Raw genomic sequence first — 15,150 nt, forward strand, 5'->3', positions numbered from 1 at the left:
AACTCCCCAGAAAAGAAACCATCCTCTTCTGGCTGTACCTGGTAGAGGTTAAGAGTGAATAGATAGTTTCTCGGCTCAGAGTGTGCACAGTTTTGTCAGACTGTGATTGTATGAGTTGTTGTAACGGTTGTTTCTCTCCCTACAGAGGCACGAGCGGCAAGCACAGCAACACTATCAACAGCTACAGAGGAGGAAGAGAGAGGAGGAGGAGAGGCAGAGGCAGGCGGAGTACCAGGCTCGCAGGGAAAGGGAGAGAGATGAGGGGAAGGACTCCTCCGGGGGAGACCACCACCACGACAAGAGCCATGGGGGGGAAGTCCCGCACTGGAGGGGGTGGAGGGGGGGGACAAGCCCAAGAGGCCCAGCTCCCTCCTGGCCAACAACAACGTGATGAAGCTCAAACAGATCATCCCCTTACAGAACAAGTTCTCCTCAAGCAGCACGCGCTCCCCTCAGTCTCCCACCGGAAACGAACCCAAGCTCCCCGGGTTCCTTAGCTTCAAGTTCCTCAAGTCGCCCGAGAATAAGAAGGAAGCGGCAGCGACTTCTGCTGCAGCAGCGGCAGCCACGGCAACGAATACCACGATGTCTGCGACCGTCCCAAGTGGTAACCAGGAGTGGTCTCAGTCGCCAAGCAAGTCATTCAACCCGGGGAAACTGTTTAACTTTGGGAAGTCGGAGGGGGGATCCTGTGTGAATGGGACCCAGTTACCCCGACCAGGAGAGGGGTACCAGGCGTCTGACAAACAGCCCACCAAGTCTGACCTGAATGGGGTGACAGACGAGAGCTGTTCACGTGGAGGGGACACAGTGGAGAACGAACACACAGACTCCCCGGACCGTAAAGTCTAGTCTCTCTTTGGAAAGAGATGACAAACTGCTTTGAGAACTTAACTTGATATATCTACTACAAGGAAAAATAAGTGGGGTGAAAAGGCCAAGCCTCTCTCCATGCTGTCTGGGTCTGAGGTTGTGTATGTAGACACTGCCTAGAGGCTGTGAGGGGAATGGGCTGATGGTGATGAAAACATAACCCATGCTCCTATAGAGACACACACATACCTCACTTTTGTCTGCAATACATATAGACATGCATGAGCTGTGTTTCTAAAACTTTTCGTGAAAAAAGGGAGAGCAGTTTATCTTGATTTATTCTCATCTGAAAATTGAAAACATCTTGGTGGCCATCTTGCCACTGAAACATAATAGCCTGGTTTTGGGGAAGAGAAGGAAAAACATTTATTGGTGTGTGTGTGAATCAAACGCATAATGAGACCTTTCGTAGCATCCACAAAATGGTCGCCTGATATCATACACATTTTTAACTATGAAGGCCTATCAGCTTTTCTACTTAAACGAAGCGGCTTTGCTAGCCGTGCAATATCAATCAGTGTTTTCAAATTTGAGCAGTACTGCAAAACACGTGAAGTTCATTCTCATCAGCCTAATCTCCCATTTAAAAACAAACATGAAGTGCCAGGAGCTTTATTTACAAAGCAAAAAGAACCACCCGAGCTTAGTATATACCTCCCAAGAAAACAACAGGAATATCTGAAGTGTATGTCTGACAGTGAGAGTGGATGTTGTGAAAGGCAGAGATGAAAGTTGTTTGATAAAAGACAACACATACTGTCTCGTATCAGTAGGGAGAGAGGAAAAGAAAGAGAGGGAGAGAATGACAGTTGTTTTGACTGATGCCTGCCCAGGAAACTCAGAGTCCGATGAAGAAAGATGCCACAGGATGTTGACATGGATGTGTGTGTAGACTAGACAGTATACAGTATGTGCTATGGAGAGTTTGGGTTACTGCAGTCTACTGTTTGCCATTCTAATCTCTCCCCATTCAAGCCTGCAGAGAGAGACATTATAGACAGTATACTGATCATGACACTCCATTTCAACACAAAGATCTGACTAGATTAGTGAGATAGAAAGAGAGAACATTTGCACTAAACCCCGAAGTCCTGCACTGAGACAGCAGAGCTTGTTCTGCAGGTGTAAGGAAGGACTATACCAGCCTGCCTCATAACACAACCTAACATATGCAAACACTTGCTTTTTTTAATCGCTAGTATCTTATACTGATGCTGTTGTTATTTCATCTGGATGGCTGCTGTTCCCAATCATTCGAGAGCTGACATATTTTATTTCCCCTTGTGTCATATATGTAATTTGGGATGTTGCCAAAGCAGTACCTTTCTGAGTACACTGGCATGTGAGAACATAGTTACATTTCTCAAGATCCCAGATTTCTAAATTCCTTTTATAAGCAAATCCAAAGGGATTATTCAACCATCTTTATTTTCTATAATGTGGCCAGAGGATGGTGCCAGAGAACAAGACAGTGGTTTATACGTCTCTAATTTAGAGTATGATGACATTGTCCTTGGATACTGATCAGCAGTCAGTTGTGTGTCCCCCACCCCTACTGTTAAGTTTTGGATTTGGGGAAGGTAATCTGATATTAGATCTGTGCCTATAAACTCATAGTACATCTAGTCTTCTTCATTGAAAAGAAGAACCACTGCACTTCACAGCAGAGATTCAGCACAGAGACATGCGGTAAACATTAACTTTGCTCCTCCACGTCATCCTCTTTGGCTAGGATCTTTGCAATAATATAGTATTGGAGGGACATAGTGGCACAGCCATATACACTAGTCTTCTACTGGTCCATGCCTTAGCCAACTGCATCTCTAGTTCCACCACCCAAATATTTCAATCTCCTCCACCTGACCTGGCTTCTCAGTGTGGGTATTCACATCCCATCTCTCCTCTCTCCATCTGGGCTGAACCAGACACACACCTGTCTCCCTTCTGAAATAGGAAACCTAATCTAAGGAAGCTTCCCTGGTACACTGTTCTTTTCATCTCTGTGCTTTAAATATGAGACGAGGTTACCTAAAATGCCTATCAAATATGAATTTTGGCAAAAAACATGCATAAAGTTTCATTGTGCATGGATTGCCTTGCTGTAACTATACAAGCTACAGAATAATGTCATGCTTCTGCAATGAGACTCAATATGGTATTTCAGCCTGGTCTCATAGACTAGACATAACATAGTACATGTACATCCGGGACACTCAAGTTAGTATGATATATTATGTTTAGTATGGTTACTTATCTCATCATGGACAATTTATAGTTAATTAGCAACTTTAACTACTTACAATTTTTTAGCTACTTTGCAACTACTTAGCATGTTAGCTAACCCTTCCCCTAACCCTTTAGGCTAACCCTTCCCCTAATCTTAATCCTTTTAGCAAACCCTAACCCTTTAACCTAACTCCTAACCTTAACCCTAACCTAGCTAATGTTAGACATCTAGCTAGAATTCGTAACATATACATTTAGCAAATTCGTAACATATTGTACATTTTGCAAATACGTAACATATTGTACGTTTTGCAATTTGTAACATATAATACAAATTGTAATTTGTAACATATCATACAAAATTGGCGATGGACATCACAAATTAATACATACCATATGAAACATAACATATCATACTAAATGGAGTTTCTCAGATTTACGTACAGAATAATAAGAAATGCTCTGAGACCAGGTTGAGTATTTTCATGCATATGACGGAAACAATGAGTATTGAGCTCTGACTGACTGAACTAGTACTGGTAGTAGTAGTTACATGAGAATGTATTTGAGCTGAAAAGGCACTTAAAGGTAATAAGGAAACGGAAAGAGCAGTTGTTTGTGACCTTATCATTACATTTCCCCCTCACTCTACAGCCATTAAGTCATTCTGTACAAATAACAAGGAAACCATTTGGTTACTATCATCGTCATCATACATTTGTGAATAATGCCAAATAACTAGGCCACGGATGACACAATTGAGACATGATTTCAATTTTGTTCTCTTTTACTGCAGCTGCTTAGTCAGACACATTTGGAAGTATTTGATTAGATTTTCTGTCATAGACTATTGTCAGTAACAGTCATCCATGGTACACCTGCATGCCGCAGCTCTGGAACAGACTAGGTTGGTTTCTTTGTTTGTTTCGCCTTTGATGCAGGTTGTATCTTAGTAGTTCTGAATGGCCTCCTCTATTTCCCTGATCTGAAAGGAATGGATAAGCTATCGCAAATTCACAGCAGGCAACTAACATGTTGCTTTTATCTGTCCGGTATTTTCAGATAAGTGCCGATGAAGGAAAGGAGACAAGGAGCTCAGGCCATGTTAGTAAGACTATCGAGATGCAGCCTTTTTTGGGTCAGTGGCCGTCCATGTCCTTTGGCCTCACTAAACACGTTGACCCTTTTATCAGACAGAGCTACTTAGAAGTAGTGAAATGGTTAATGTCAGTATCAATGCAACTATACGTATTTTCTAACTGTAAGGAAGTACTCTGAACGAGTTTACCTTTTGATGTTCTTTCATTGCACTGCTTAGTTACAAATATGAGAAGGGTTACGAGAAGAGAACTGAGGCTGTGTCTAGACTTGACAGTTCAGTTTAATATCCGATCAGAGTTCTGGATCATGGAATTACGAATGCGTCATGTGTCTACACTTATATTTAAATGTGTCTACCGTGTCTGGATTCCCTTATCCCGCGCTACATTCAAATGCCAGTATGCATTCTACAAACGGTGGAATAGGCCAAATATGATACTAACACAACAACTGATGGTATTAGATAACTACTGTAGCTAACTACGCTAAAGGAATGGCAAACGGGTTAGCTAGCTGGCGAGCATTTAGGAGGCCAGCAAACACATTCCTTGCACGCTAGGAATGTATTTCCTCCAACTTTATAATGAAAAGGTCCCTCTCAGTCCCAAAACATACGTTTTCTGGAGATTTGTGGGTGGAGTGCTGATGATGCTGTGAAGTAGATGTGTGGAGGTGAAATGTACTGTACAGCTACCAGTATGTAGAACCCTTCCCTTAAACCTCTTAACTAAATAAAAAAAAAACATATTTACAACAGCCTCACTAACTGATAAGACATCATGTTCTCTTCCAATGTACCACTGTACAAAAAAAAAACTTTATTTTCAAGAAAAATATAATACTGGGAAATGGGATTATTTATTTTATTTTGTCATATTTTTTGTAAGATTTGAAAATAGATAATAAAACAAATGTAAACAGAAATGTTAATTTCTTTCTTCCCTGAAACATGAAAGTATGAAACAAATGTACATTTACATTGTTTCAATTACATAACGGAAAGAACTTTTTAAAAATGTGTATTATTTTTGGGTACTTCTTACTCCTTTTTCTCCCCAATTTTTGTGATATCCAATTGGTAGTTAGTCTTGTCCCATCGCCGTACGGACTCGAGAGAGGCGAAAGTCGAGAGCCATGCATCCTCGAAACACGACCCTGTCAACCCGCACTGCTACTTGACACACTGCTCGCTTAACCTGGAAGCCAGCCGCATCAATGTGTCAGAGGAAACACCTACAGCTAGCGACCGAAGTCAGCATGCATGCGCCCGGCCCGCCACAAGAAGTCGCTAGAGCGCGATGGGACAAGGACATCCCGGCTGGCCAAACCCTCCCCTAACACGGACGACAGTGTGCCAATTGTGTGCCACCTCATAGGTCTCCCGGTCATGGCCAGCTGCGACAGCCTGGGATCAAACCCTGGTCTGTAGAGATGCCTCAAGCACTGCAATGCAGTGTCTTAGTTTCCAGCAGCAGTCTACTTTTCAATCCATTTTTTTTTTATTTGAGCGAAGCTGAAAAGAACATTTGACCTACATAGGTTGGTTGTTTAGACACATACACAACTATGGGGCAAAACAGACGGGGTTGGCTTAGACTGTTGACATGTAAACTATATTTAATCTCCAAATGTTTATTGAAAACAAATACATTTGCACAATGAGCACTTGTCTGAAATACATCTTTACAGTTGTTGGTTAGCTATCTAGCGAATTTAAGCCATATAGGCATAGACATGACATCAGTCAAAACAAGACATGGTTTCAATAACAAGATATGAACTGAAACAAGCCATCTACGATCCCCCACAAGGCAGCTTCTTTTCATTGTTGCAATCTATCTGACTATTCAGAATCATAACGTGCACCTTCCGGCCACATCTATGCGCGCGCATAATTTTCATGATGTTGTCAGCCAACCCATCTATACACAATAAAACAGGGCAAGGCGTAGCGTGTATATTGAGAACAGTCTAGTAGAAGCATAACATGTCTTTATGCTTCAAAGTCAGAGGATGGCAAGTAGACCTAGAGAAGGAAGATCACTGACAACAGTCAACTCACTTCGATTGCAGCATCTGGAAAACACATTTGCAGTGATTTTGTTGAGCAGTGTAAATATTAACATAGGTCTGAGGACTGTTCTGAAGGGTGCAACGTTACAGAAAATGTATAGAAATGTATTATATAGAGCAGATTAGAGGTCGACCGATTATGATTTTTCAACGCCGATACTGATTATTGGAGGACCAAAAAAAGCCGATACCGATTAATCGGCCGATTTTAGGTTGTAGTTATAGGAATTATGATGCGTCAACTATTTGTCTCTATACCATTTGTATTTCATATATCTTTGACTATTGGATGTTCTTACAGGCACTTTAGTATTGCCAGCCTAATCTCGGGAGTTGATAGGCTTGAAGTCAAACAGAGCTGTGCATCAAGCATTGCTAAGAGCTGCTGGCAAACGCAGTAATGTACTGTTTGAATTAATGCTTACGAGTCTGCTGCTGCCTACCACCGCTCAGTCAGACTGCTCTATCAAATATCAAATCATAGACTTAATTATAATATAATAAACACAGAAATACGAGCCTTTGGTCATTAACATGGTCAAAACCGGAAACTATCATTTCGAAAACAAAACGTTTATTCTTTCAGTGAAATACGGAACCATCTGTAATTTATTGAATGGGTGGCAACCCTAAGTCTAAATATTGCTGTTACATTGCACAACCTTCAATGTCATTATGTAAGGTTCTGGCAAATTAGCTCACAGTTCGCATCGAGCCAGGCGGCCCAAACTGTTGCATATACCTGGACGTGACACAATTTCCATAGTTAATATTGCCTGCTAACATGAATTTCTTAACTAAATATGCAAGTAAAAAAAATATACTTCTGTGTATTGATTTTAATTAAGGCATTGCTGTTCATGGTTAGGTACATTTGTGCAACGACAGTGCTTTTTTCATGAATGTGCTTTTGGCGAAGTTGAAGTAGGCTGTGATTCGATGATAAATTAACAGGCACCAAATTGATAATATGCAACGCAGGACAAGCTAGTTCAACTAGTAATATCATCAACCATGTGTAGTTAACTAGTGATTATGTGAAGATTGATTGTTTTTTATAAGTTTCATGCTAGCTAGCAACAAGATCCTTTTGACGCTGCACTCGCGTAACAGGTGGTCAGCCTGCCACGCAGTTTCCTCATGGATTGCAATGTAATTGGCCATAATTGGCATCCAAAAAGGCTGATTACCGAATGTTATGAAAACTTGAAATCGACCCTAATTAATCGGCCATGCCGATAAATCGGTCGACCTCTAGAGCAGATATTAATCGTCATCTCTTTTCATTACTATTTTATCTTCAATGTTGTGAATGTTACACCAGTTCTAGTACCAACTAAATCTCTGGAACAAGGCAGGATGGCGACTGCACCCATTTTTGCATTCCATGGCAAGTGGTCTGTTACATATCATACTATCTTTAATCCTTTATCCTCTTCTCCACACAACTTCGCCCCCCCAGCTCGGGAAGTTTTTTTTTTTCTTCAAGATCCAAACATTGGGTAGCAGTGCTTCTCTTAACATTTAATAACAGCATCTAGTATAATATCCATGTAGATACATGTATTCATTTTACAAAAGACAGATTCAAAATAATTTATTTTGACAGATATTAAGGTCTTGGCTTGATATTTAACAGCCGGCACTGGCTATTATATTTACATACAGTCACTAGTGAAAGTCTACATACCCGTTGCAGTCTTCACATTTTGCTATATAAAAAGACAACACAGGATTAAATCTAATTTCATTCCTTTTTAGATTTAATTCTAAGGCAGCAAAAATATAAAGAATGTGCAAGGGGTGTGTACTTTCACAAGGCACTGTAGGTCTTCATACTGAATACAACATTCTCTCTACCCCTCATATTGATGTAGGCTACTATTCATTGTTCTACCGGTGCTATAACTTTTGAGTTTAACAAAAATACCTAATGGGTCCATCGATTGCAGTGTAAACAAATTGAAAAGCAATTCTAGCAAACTGAATAGTCAACACCTGTGACTAAAACAATTTGGCTTGACATTATATTATAATTATTTTTTTAACAGGGATACTTTGCCAGAAAGCAGCAAAAATTCAAACTAAGCTAGTAAACTGTTGAGTCACTTGTCATCCAGGCTGTATCACATCCAGTCGTGATTTGGAGTCCCATAGGGCGGAGCACAATTGGCCCAGCATCGTCCGGGTTTGGCCATCATTGTAAAAAATTATTTGTTCTTAACTGACTTGTCCTAGTTAACATGTCAGAACTAGAATTGACAGTAAAACAAGCAGCAAACTTAAAACACAAACAAATCCAGAGCAGAATGGAAGATAATGCACGTTGAACATTAAGTCCAGGGGGGAGGGTTCTTCCCAATGATGTGTATAAACCCTGGATGACTGACAGGGGGCACTGTATTGAAGCCTCGGTGCAGCCATCTTAGTAATTTTCCATTGGAAAAAAAGATTGTGGAAGCCACATTCATTTTTGACACTTCTATTAGACACTTTAATGCATACTTTTACATTATATTATTTGAGCTAAACATATAAAACAAATATATATTTTTCAGAGTACTAGGGTTACTGTCCCCACTACAACTAAAAATGCATGAAATGAATGTAATTTTGTTCTTCAAACATTTAATTGAAATACTGTTGAATTCCATTAATTCCTACGGCGGACTGCTCCTACTGGAGATTGCCAATATGGCCGACCAGTGGCTTCAAAGCCTCTCAATGGCCAATACATTGCATCATCAATCCAGGGTTTATATACATCCTTGGGTCCTCCCCTGCTGTGGCAGGCAGAAGTTCAGTGTATTGGGTCTGCTGAAGCAAACTGTGTGGAAAGATGTTGCAGTGCCCCATGTGGTCAGGGCTAGGCAGTGAAGCTGAAAACAGGGCACTAGACAAGGCAGGAAACTCTTTGAAGGTAACAAAAAAAGCCACTGTTTTTTTCATTTTCCCAAACCAGGGTGGACATTTTCTCAGGTTGTTTGTCAAAGTGTGAGTGTCTCGTATGTCTTTATAGTCATGTCTGTTGTGTGCCTGTATGTACTTCCTCCAGATGCACGCATCCGTACACACACTCCTAAGAGTCCTCGTTCATCTCTTGGCTATCTGTCCTTGCAATTTTGTGTGGAGGTGCTGGACTCCCTCCCTCTCCTTGATCCTGTTCCCTCTTCTTCGCTGCATTCTGTTCAACAGAGGAGGACAATCAGTGCTTTCACTCACCTGATTGACAACCTCCTCTACAAAGTTGATGTTCCAGTTTCAGAGTGAGCATGGCTGACCATGCTTTAAGCCGTTCCTGGTCTGTTACAGGTGACATCTGTTACTCTTGCATGACACCTTACATTTAGAGCATGACACCTTGCTATTCATAAATGTATCTATTCTTTCAGGAATGGGAAGCCCCCACCAACTCACCTTTTTGTCCCACTGTTGGTGAAGGTAGCGAAGGAGGATATTTGTTTTCTCCGTGACAATGACTAGGAAGTAAAAGAAATTCATTTATGAAGAATAATTTAGTTGTTTTGGAAGGGGAAATGGCTTGAGTTTAAAATAAAAAATGTTTTATTTCTAGCAGTACATGTTTCCCAAGACAAAGCAAATAAAGACTATAGATGAAGTCTGTGCACTCCAGTAAGGATGAAGGAACTTACTCTGTTCTGAGGGGTACTCGCAGGTCGGGAGGTACACGGACGGTCTTCGGTTCTGTAAAAAGTTATTTAAAAGCATTTCAGGGGGAGCAAGACTGATGATGTCCATCTGTCATATTACAAATGTTCTGATAGATGAGTAAGTGCTCACCGATGCTTTGCACACAGGGTCTGCATGGAACAGGCTGAAATTGCTCTCGTTGTAAACAGGGAGACCCTTTAAGAAATCTGCCTGTAGAAAAATATTATTCATGTGTTGTGTAGCTAAGTAAAGGTGTAGACTACATCTAAAATGACACCAGCTGCCAATTTTGCAGAGCGTCATCCTAGTCTTGCAGTTCATGGGTGACTAAGCCTCTTGCCCTGCAAAATTCTGTCCTATCCCTTGCCTTATCTATCATGTCTGGTTTTAGGTTAGCTAAGTACCTCAACTCCTCCACATTGAAATTCAATGGGCACAAGAGCATTAGTGCTGAGGTGGTTGTATTTAATTAACGTTTTATTAAAAAGAAACAAAAAGGCATGCAATAGAGGACAAACATGCGTACATTTAAGTACCGACACAGAGCGACTCGAAGGAGTCAGAGGTTCATTTAAAAAAAACTCTAGTCTGCACTCAACTCAGTGGAGGAGTTGAGGTACTTGGCTAGTTTTTAGGTCGACATCTTGTTAGTTAAATATGAAGGATGCTTTACTTCCCCTTTGACAGCGTTTGGTTCAAACTACAGAGAAGGATTGCATGTTCTGGAATACGTGACCTCCAAGACACCATGGGGTGGGTGGGGTACACCTCTGCTCGAAACCAGGGCTGATGCCATGTGGCTGACACCCTGGGCGTTCCCTGTCATATGGTCGAAACAAGTGGAGGATTCTATCTGGCTTGCCGGCAGGTGAGATACAAGCAAATATTTGTATAACTAAAACAAGATAGACCACAGGCTGTCGTTTCAAATGGGTACAAAGAGCCATAGTGGGCAGAACAAGCAAGGAGGGAAAACCCCAAAACACGAGATAGCGTGATCCAATTGGCGCGTTCTAGCTATATTTGCATATTTCCGTTGGGGAACGCCTACTCTGAAATGCGCTTGTACAATAACTCAAGTCGCCTTTGCATTCCGTCTAAACGCAATAAAAATAAACTTTGTAAAAGGGTAAACTCTACAAAAAAGCCCACTTTTGTTTTGGTTACAGAAAACTATTGAGATCAAATGTTTCATCGATTAGAATATTAGCAGAATGTCGGCCAAAATCCATCTCGTTCCATCTTCTCCCACCACTGCCATATTTTATAGTGAGTGGAAACGCCAACCGGATGCTTCACATTTATACATCTGGTGAAATATCTGTCTCATTGTTCTGTGATACAAGCTAGCTAACTAAGTATTTAATGGCAACACATGAACGTTACCAATAAGACAGATAGTGAGCAAGCTACTTCAGATCATACAATTAAATAACAGAAAAATGAACAGCCATATGATGAGATCACTGAACTGACATTAGCTAACGTTATCTTGCTAAGCTGGTAGCTGCTTTCTCTTCGCAAAAATGTTTTGCCGGTAAATTACCTTGTCCATGATGCTCCAATTTTGTATCGCAAGACGAAACGCAGACTGAGCTTTGCACAATATCTTGCAGCTGGATAGATAATGTGGCAGGTAGCTAGGTAAAGTTAATGTAAAATGTTTTATCAAGCCAGCGAACGTTAGACTGCTGTTTTAGCTAGTTAGATTGCTAGCTGCTCTCCAGCCTACTAGCCAATGTTTATGAAATCCTCCACAGTCACTTGTTATTTGAAGCACGCTGTTGTATACATTCTTGCGTCCAACTTTATCTTCTGTAATCATAAAAAACGCAAGTACAGTGAGGTACTTCTTCGATTAGATTTAACGGTGGTTGGCATCCAATAAATGTTTGCATTACCGCCATCTACTAGACTGGAGTAGAACTCCCTTATACTTTGCTTAAAAAAAACCTACCATCTACACAACTTATAAAAAGTCAAATAATAATTAATAAATCAAATAATAAAAAAGAACACCACTCTACTCCACTATTTAAATCTATCTAATCCTACCTCAGACCAACAACTTGAAAGGATGGGACACCAACACTTAACACACCCTGTAACTCTTCTGATATCAAGTCTCGCACACCCAAATACTTCTCTGCAGCTGTCACCACAACCTCAATTTTCTGTGACTTACGTTCCATCCCTGCAGTACAGTTGATAACCATTGCTAAAAATCCAATCTTACTGAAACATATATCACTTGTTGGCCTATCCCTCTGAGCTGGTACATATCTACTACAAACACCACTCCTCTCAGGATCCCTTGACCGATCTTCCTCTACTTTCTTCACTGCCTCAGCATATGCTGCACTACTTTAACCCTGGAAACCTCAACCTGCCTCTCTCTTACAGGACATTTCTGATCCCCAGCTCCATCGGCACCCCTACAACGAGCACATACCACTACTTTCCCCAATGCTACACATTCCTTTGTCTCATGCCCTTCTGCACACTTCTCACACCTAGGAACCTTCCTCCTACACACTGCTGCCACATGCCCATAAGCTTGACACCTGTAACAATGTAATGTATTCGGCATAAAAGCTCGTATATGATAAATTATAGGTCCTAACATCACTTTGTCTGGCAGACTCAACATCAAAACTCAAAAGAACAGACAATGATTCTTCTCTGTTTCACCACTCATGCCACCCACAAACACCGGGAATCTTCCCCTTCAGTTGGTCAACTTTTACATTTACTGCTACCCCAGTAATCACTCCTTTCAATGGCGCTCTTTTCTTGAGAGCAAAACAATTCACATTTCTTGCCCCCATTCTTTTAACACGGAGCGCCTTCTCCCTCTGACCAGCAGAAACACTAACAATTATCACAAGACCACTTCTGGTTACCCTCACCAATTCCACAGCACCCAACTCTGTTTTCACCCACCCTGAAATCACAAATGGATTAGCCAAAAGGCAAGGGTCCACTTTTTCTAAACTTCACTCCTACTGTCACAGACTCATCTTTATCCTGACCCTCGGTGCAAGCCTCGGGCTTCGAGAACTTCACCACACCTACCACCTCCAATACTTCGCCCTCATTCACTTCCATTTCTCCTCCTGTCTTCAGCTCACACTGCTTACACTTTCTACCATTCTTCTTTAACAAACCATCTCCCCTTTTCCGCAATTTCTAACCGACTCAAGCTCACCCTCTTCCACCCTCTCTCTCTTAGACCTCCTCTGCCTCTCTTTTTCCCTCCACTCCTCCTCCATATTCCAAATATACATCTCCTTATGATAATACTGCTCTTCATCTGACATACATCTTGTTCTTGCCTTCTCAGGGGACACCATTTAACCGGCTGTCACAATCTACAGTAAGGCACATGGTCATGGCTATAATACAAGTAAATGGCCTAGCTAGCTTCGTGGCCAAGTCTTTAGCGTTCTTCTTCGGGATTGTGTTCTTCGGTGGGGTTTATCGGTGGTTGGCATCCAATGTTATGGTGCATTACCACCACCTAATGTACTGGAGTGTGGGGCAGACACGGAGAAACTAAATCCTACTTGCTACTTAATATACTCCATAAGCTAATTTCCCGTATCCCCTTCTCCCTCATACTAGATCTCATCCTCTCTTTCCCGCTGATACTATCCACACTGTAGCAATACATGCTCCACGGTCTCTGTTTTCTGGCAATAATCACACTTTCCTGTTGGATGCTTTCCTATCACATTTAAAGTCTTATTCAACTGGCTGTGTCCCACCCTTAATCTTCTAAAAATAGCCTCCTCTCTTCTTTCCCTTCCTGCCATCCTACCCTTTCCTCTGTACTTGAAATAAATGCCTGCCCTTAGTATCTCTATTCCACTGCTCCTGTCGTCTCTGCACCATCACTGTCAATTTCAGGCTTTTTGCCTCTGCCTTGCTCATTGAAACTACAACATCAACATCCCCACTACTAAGTGCTTATTTAGCCAGTACATCAACTGCCTCGTTCTCCTCCACCCCCACATGGGCTGGGACCCAAGTAAATCTTATCTGTATACCCATCTGTCTAATCCTGCAATGGGTTTGTAGTACCTCATAAAGCAGGTCTGGTCTGCTACGTGAGCTAAATGACTGCAGACTCCTCAACACTGCACATGAATCAGAGCAAATTACTTCTCTGTCTGGCTTGACTTCCTCCACCGACTGCAAGGCCAACATTATGACCATCAGCTCTGCCGTATATACAGCCAGATGATCTGTAATATGTTTCCTGCCTGCCACCCCACATTCCTGCACTACAAATGCTGACCCAGTGCGTCCTGTCCTTGGGTCTTTTGAATCATCTGTGTAAATGGCCACAAAATCCTGATTCACAGTATCCAGATGTCTATTAAACAAATCAGATGGACCAACACCCCACCTATATTTATGAAGGTGGCTAACCCCCCTCATATCTGTCCCTAGAAACCACTACATATCCCTCCACAGTCAGATTGAGACATGTTTCCCGTCACATCCACATGGTTAGCAGATGTTAATGCGAGTGTAGCGAAATGCTTGTGCTTCTAGTTCTGACCGTGCAGTAATATCTAACAAGTAATCTAACAAATTCACAAAGACTGCCTTATACACACAAATGTAAAGGAAAAGATAAGAATATGTACATATAAATATATGGATGAACGATGGCCGTGCGGCATAGGCAAGATGCAGTAGATGGTATAGAATACAGTATATACATATGAGATGAGTGATGTAGGATATGTAGACCTTATTTAAAGTGACTAGTGATACCTTTTATTAAATCAATGTATAACATTTATTAAAGTGGCCATAGATTTGAGTCTGTATGTTGGCAGCAGCTACTCTGTTAGTGATGCCTATTTAACAGTCTGATGGCCTTGAGATAGAAGCTGTTTTTCAGTCTCTCGGTCCCAGCTTTGATGCACCTGTACTGACCTCGCCTTCTGGATGATAGCGGGGTGAACAGGCAGTGGCTCGGGTGGTTGTTGTCCTTGATGATCTTTTTGGCCTTCCTGTGACATCGGGTGCTGTAGGTGTCCTGGAGGGCAGGTAGTTTGCCCCCGGTGATGCGTTGTGCAGACCACACCACCCTCTGGAGAGCCTTGCAGTTGTGGGCGGAGCAGTTTCCGTACCAGGCGGTGATACAGCCCGACAGGATCCTCTCGATTGTGCATTTGTAAAAGTTTGAGA

General features: G+C 41.7%; 1 protein-coding gene and 1 pseudogene across 1 annotated transcript; one reads left to right on the forward strand and one right to left on the reverse strand.

Moving 5' to 3' along the window:
- The window catches only part of LOC106583966 (anoctamin-8-like), a 66,063-nt pseudogene extending 60,939 nt beyond the window's left edge, over positions 1-5,124 (forward strand).
- Positions 5,125-7,776: 2,652 nt separating this feature from the next.
- Positions 7,777-11,984, reverse strand: LOC106583968 (DET1- and DDB1-associated protein 1). Its single transcript, XM_014168691.2, has 5 exons — positions 11,492-11,984; positions 10,075-10,155; positions 9,927-9,978; positions 9,691-9,752; positions 7,777-9,457 (listed from the first exon to the last, which is right to left on the reverse strand). Exons 1-5 carry the CDS (start codon positions 11,498-11,500, stop codon positions 9,353-9,355), a joined length of 309 nt encoding a protein of 102 aa, XP_014024166.1. The 5' UTR covers positions 11,501-11,984; the 3' UTR covers positions 7,777-9,352.
- Positions 11,985-15,150: the final 3,166 nt, after the last annotated feature.

This window comes from Salmo salar, chromosome ssa23 (genome assembly GCF_905237065.1).
Source record: "Salmo salar chromosome ssa23, Ssal_v3.1, whole genome shotgun sequence".
NCBI classification, from domain to species: Eukaryota; Metazoa; Chordata; class Actinopteri; order Salmoniformes; family Salmonidae; genus Salmo; species Salmo salar.

Coding starts and splice junctions, on each gene's coding strand:
- LOC106583968 (XM_014168691.2), bottom strand. Junction 9,753..9,926: donor CGAGTACCCCTCAGAACAGA/GTAAGTTCCTTC, acceptor TTTACTTCCTAG/TCATTGTCACGGAGAAAACA. Junction 9,458..9,690: donor ACCAACAGTGGGACAAAAAG/GTGAGTTGGTGG, acceptor TCTGTTGAACAG/AATGCAGCGAAGAAGAGGGA.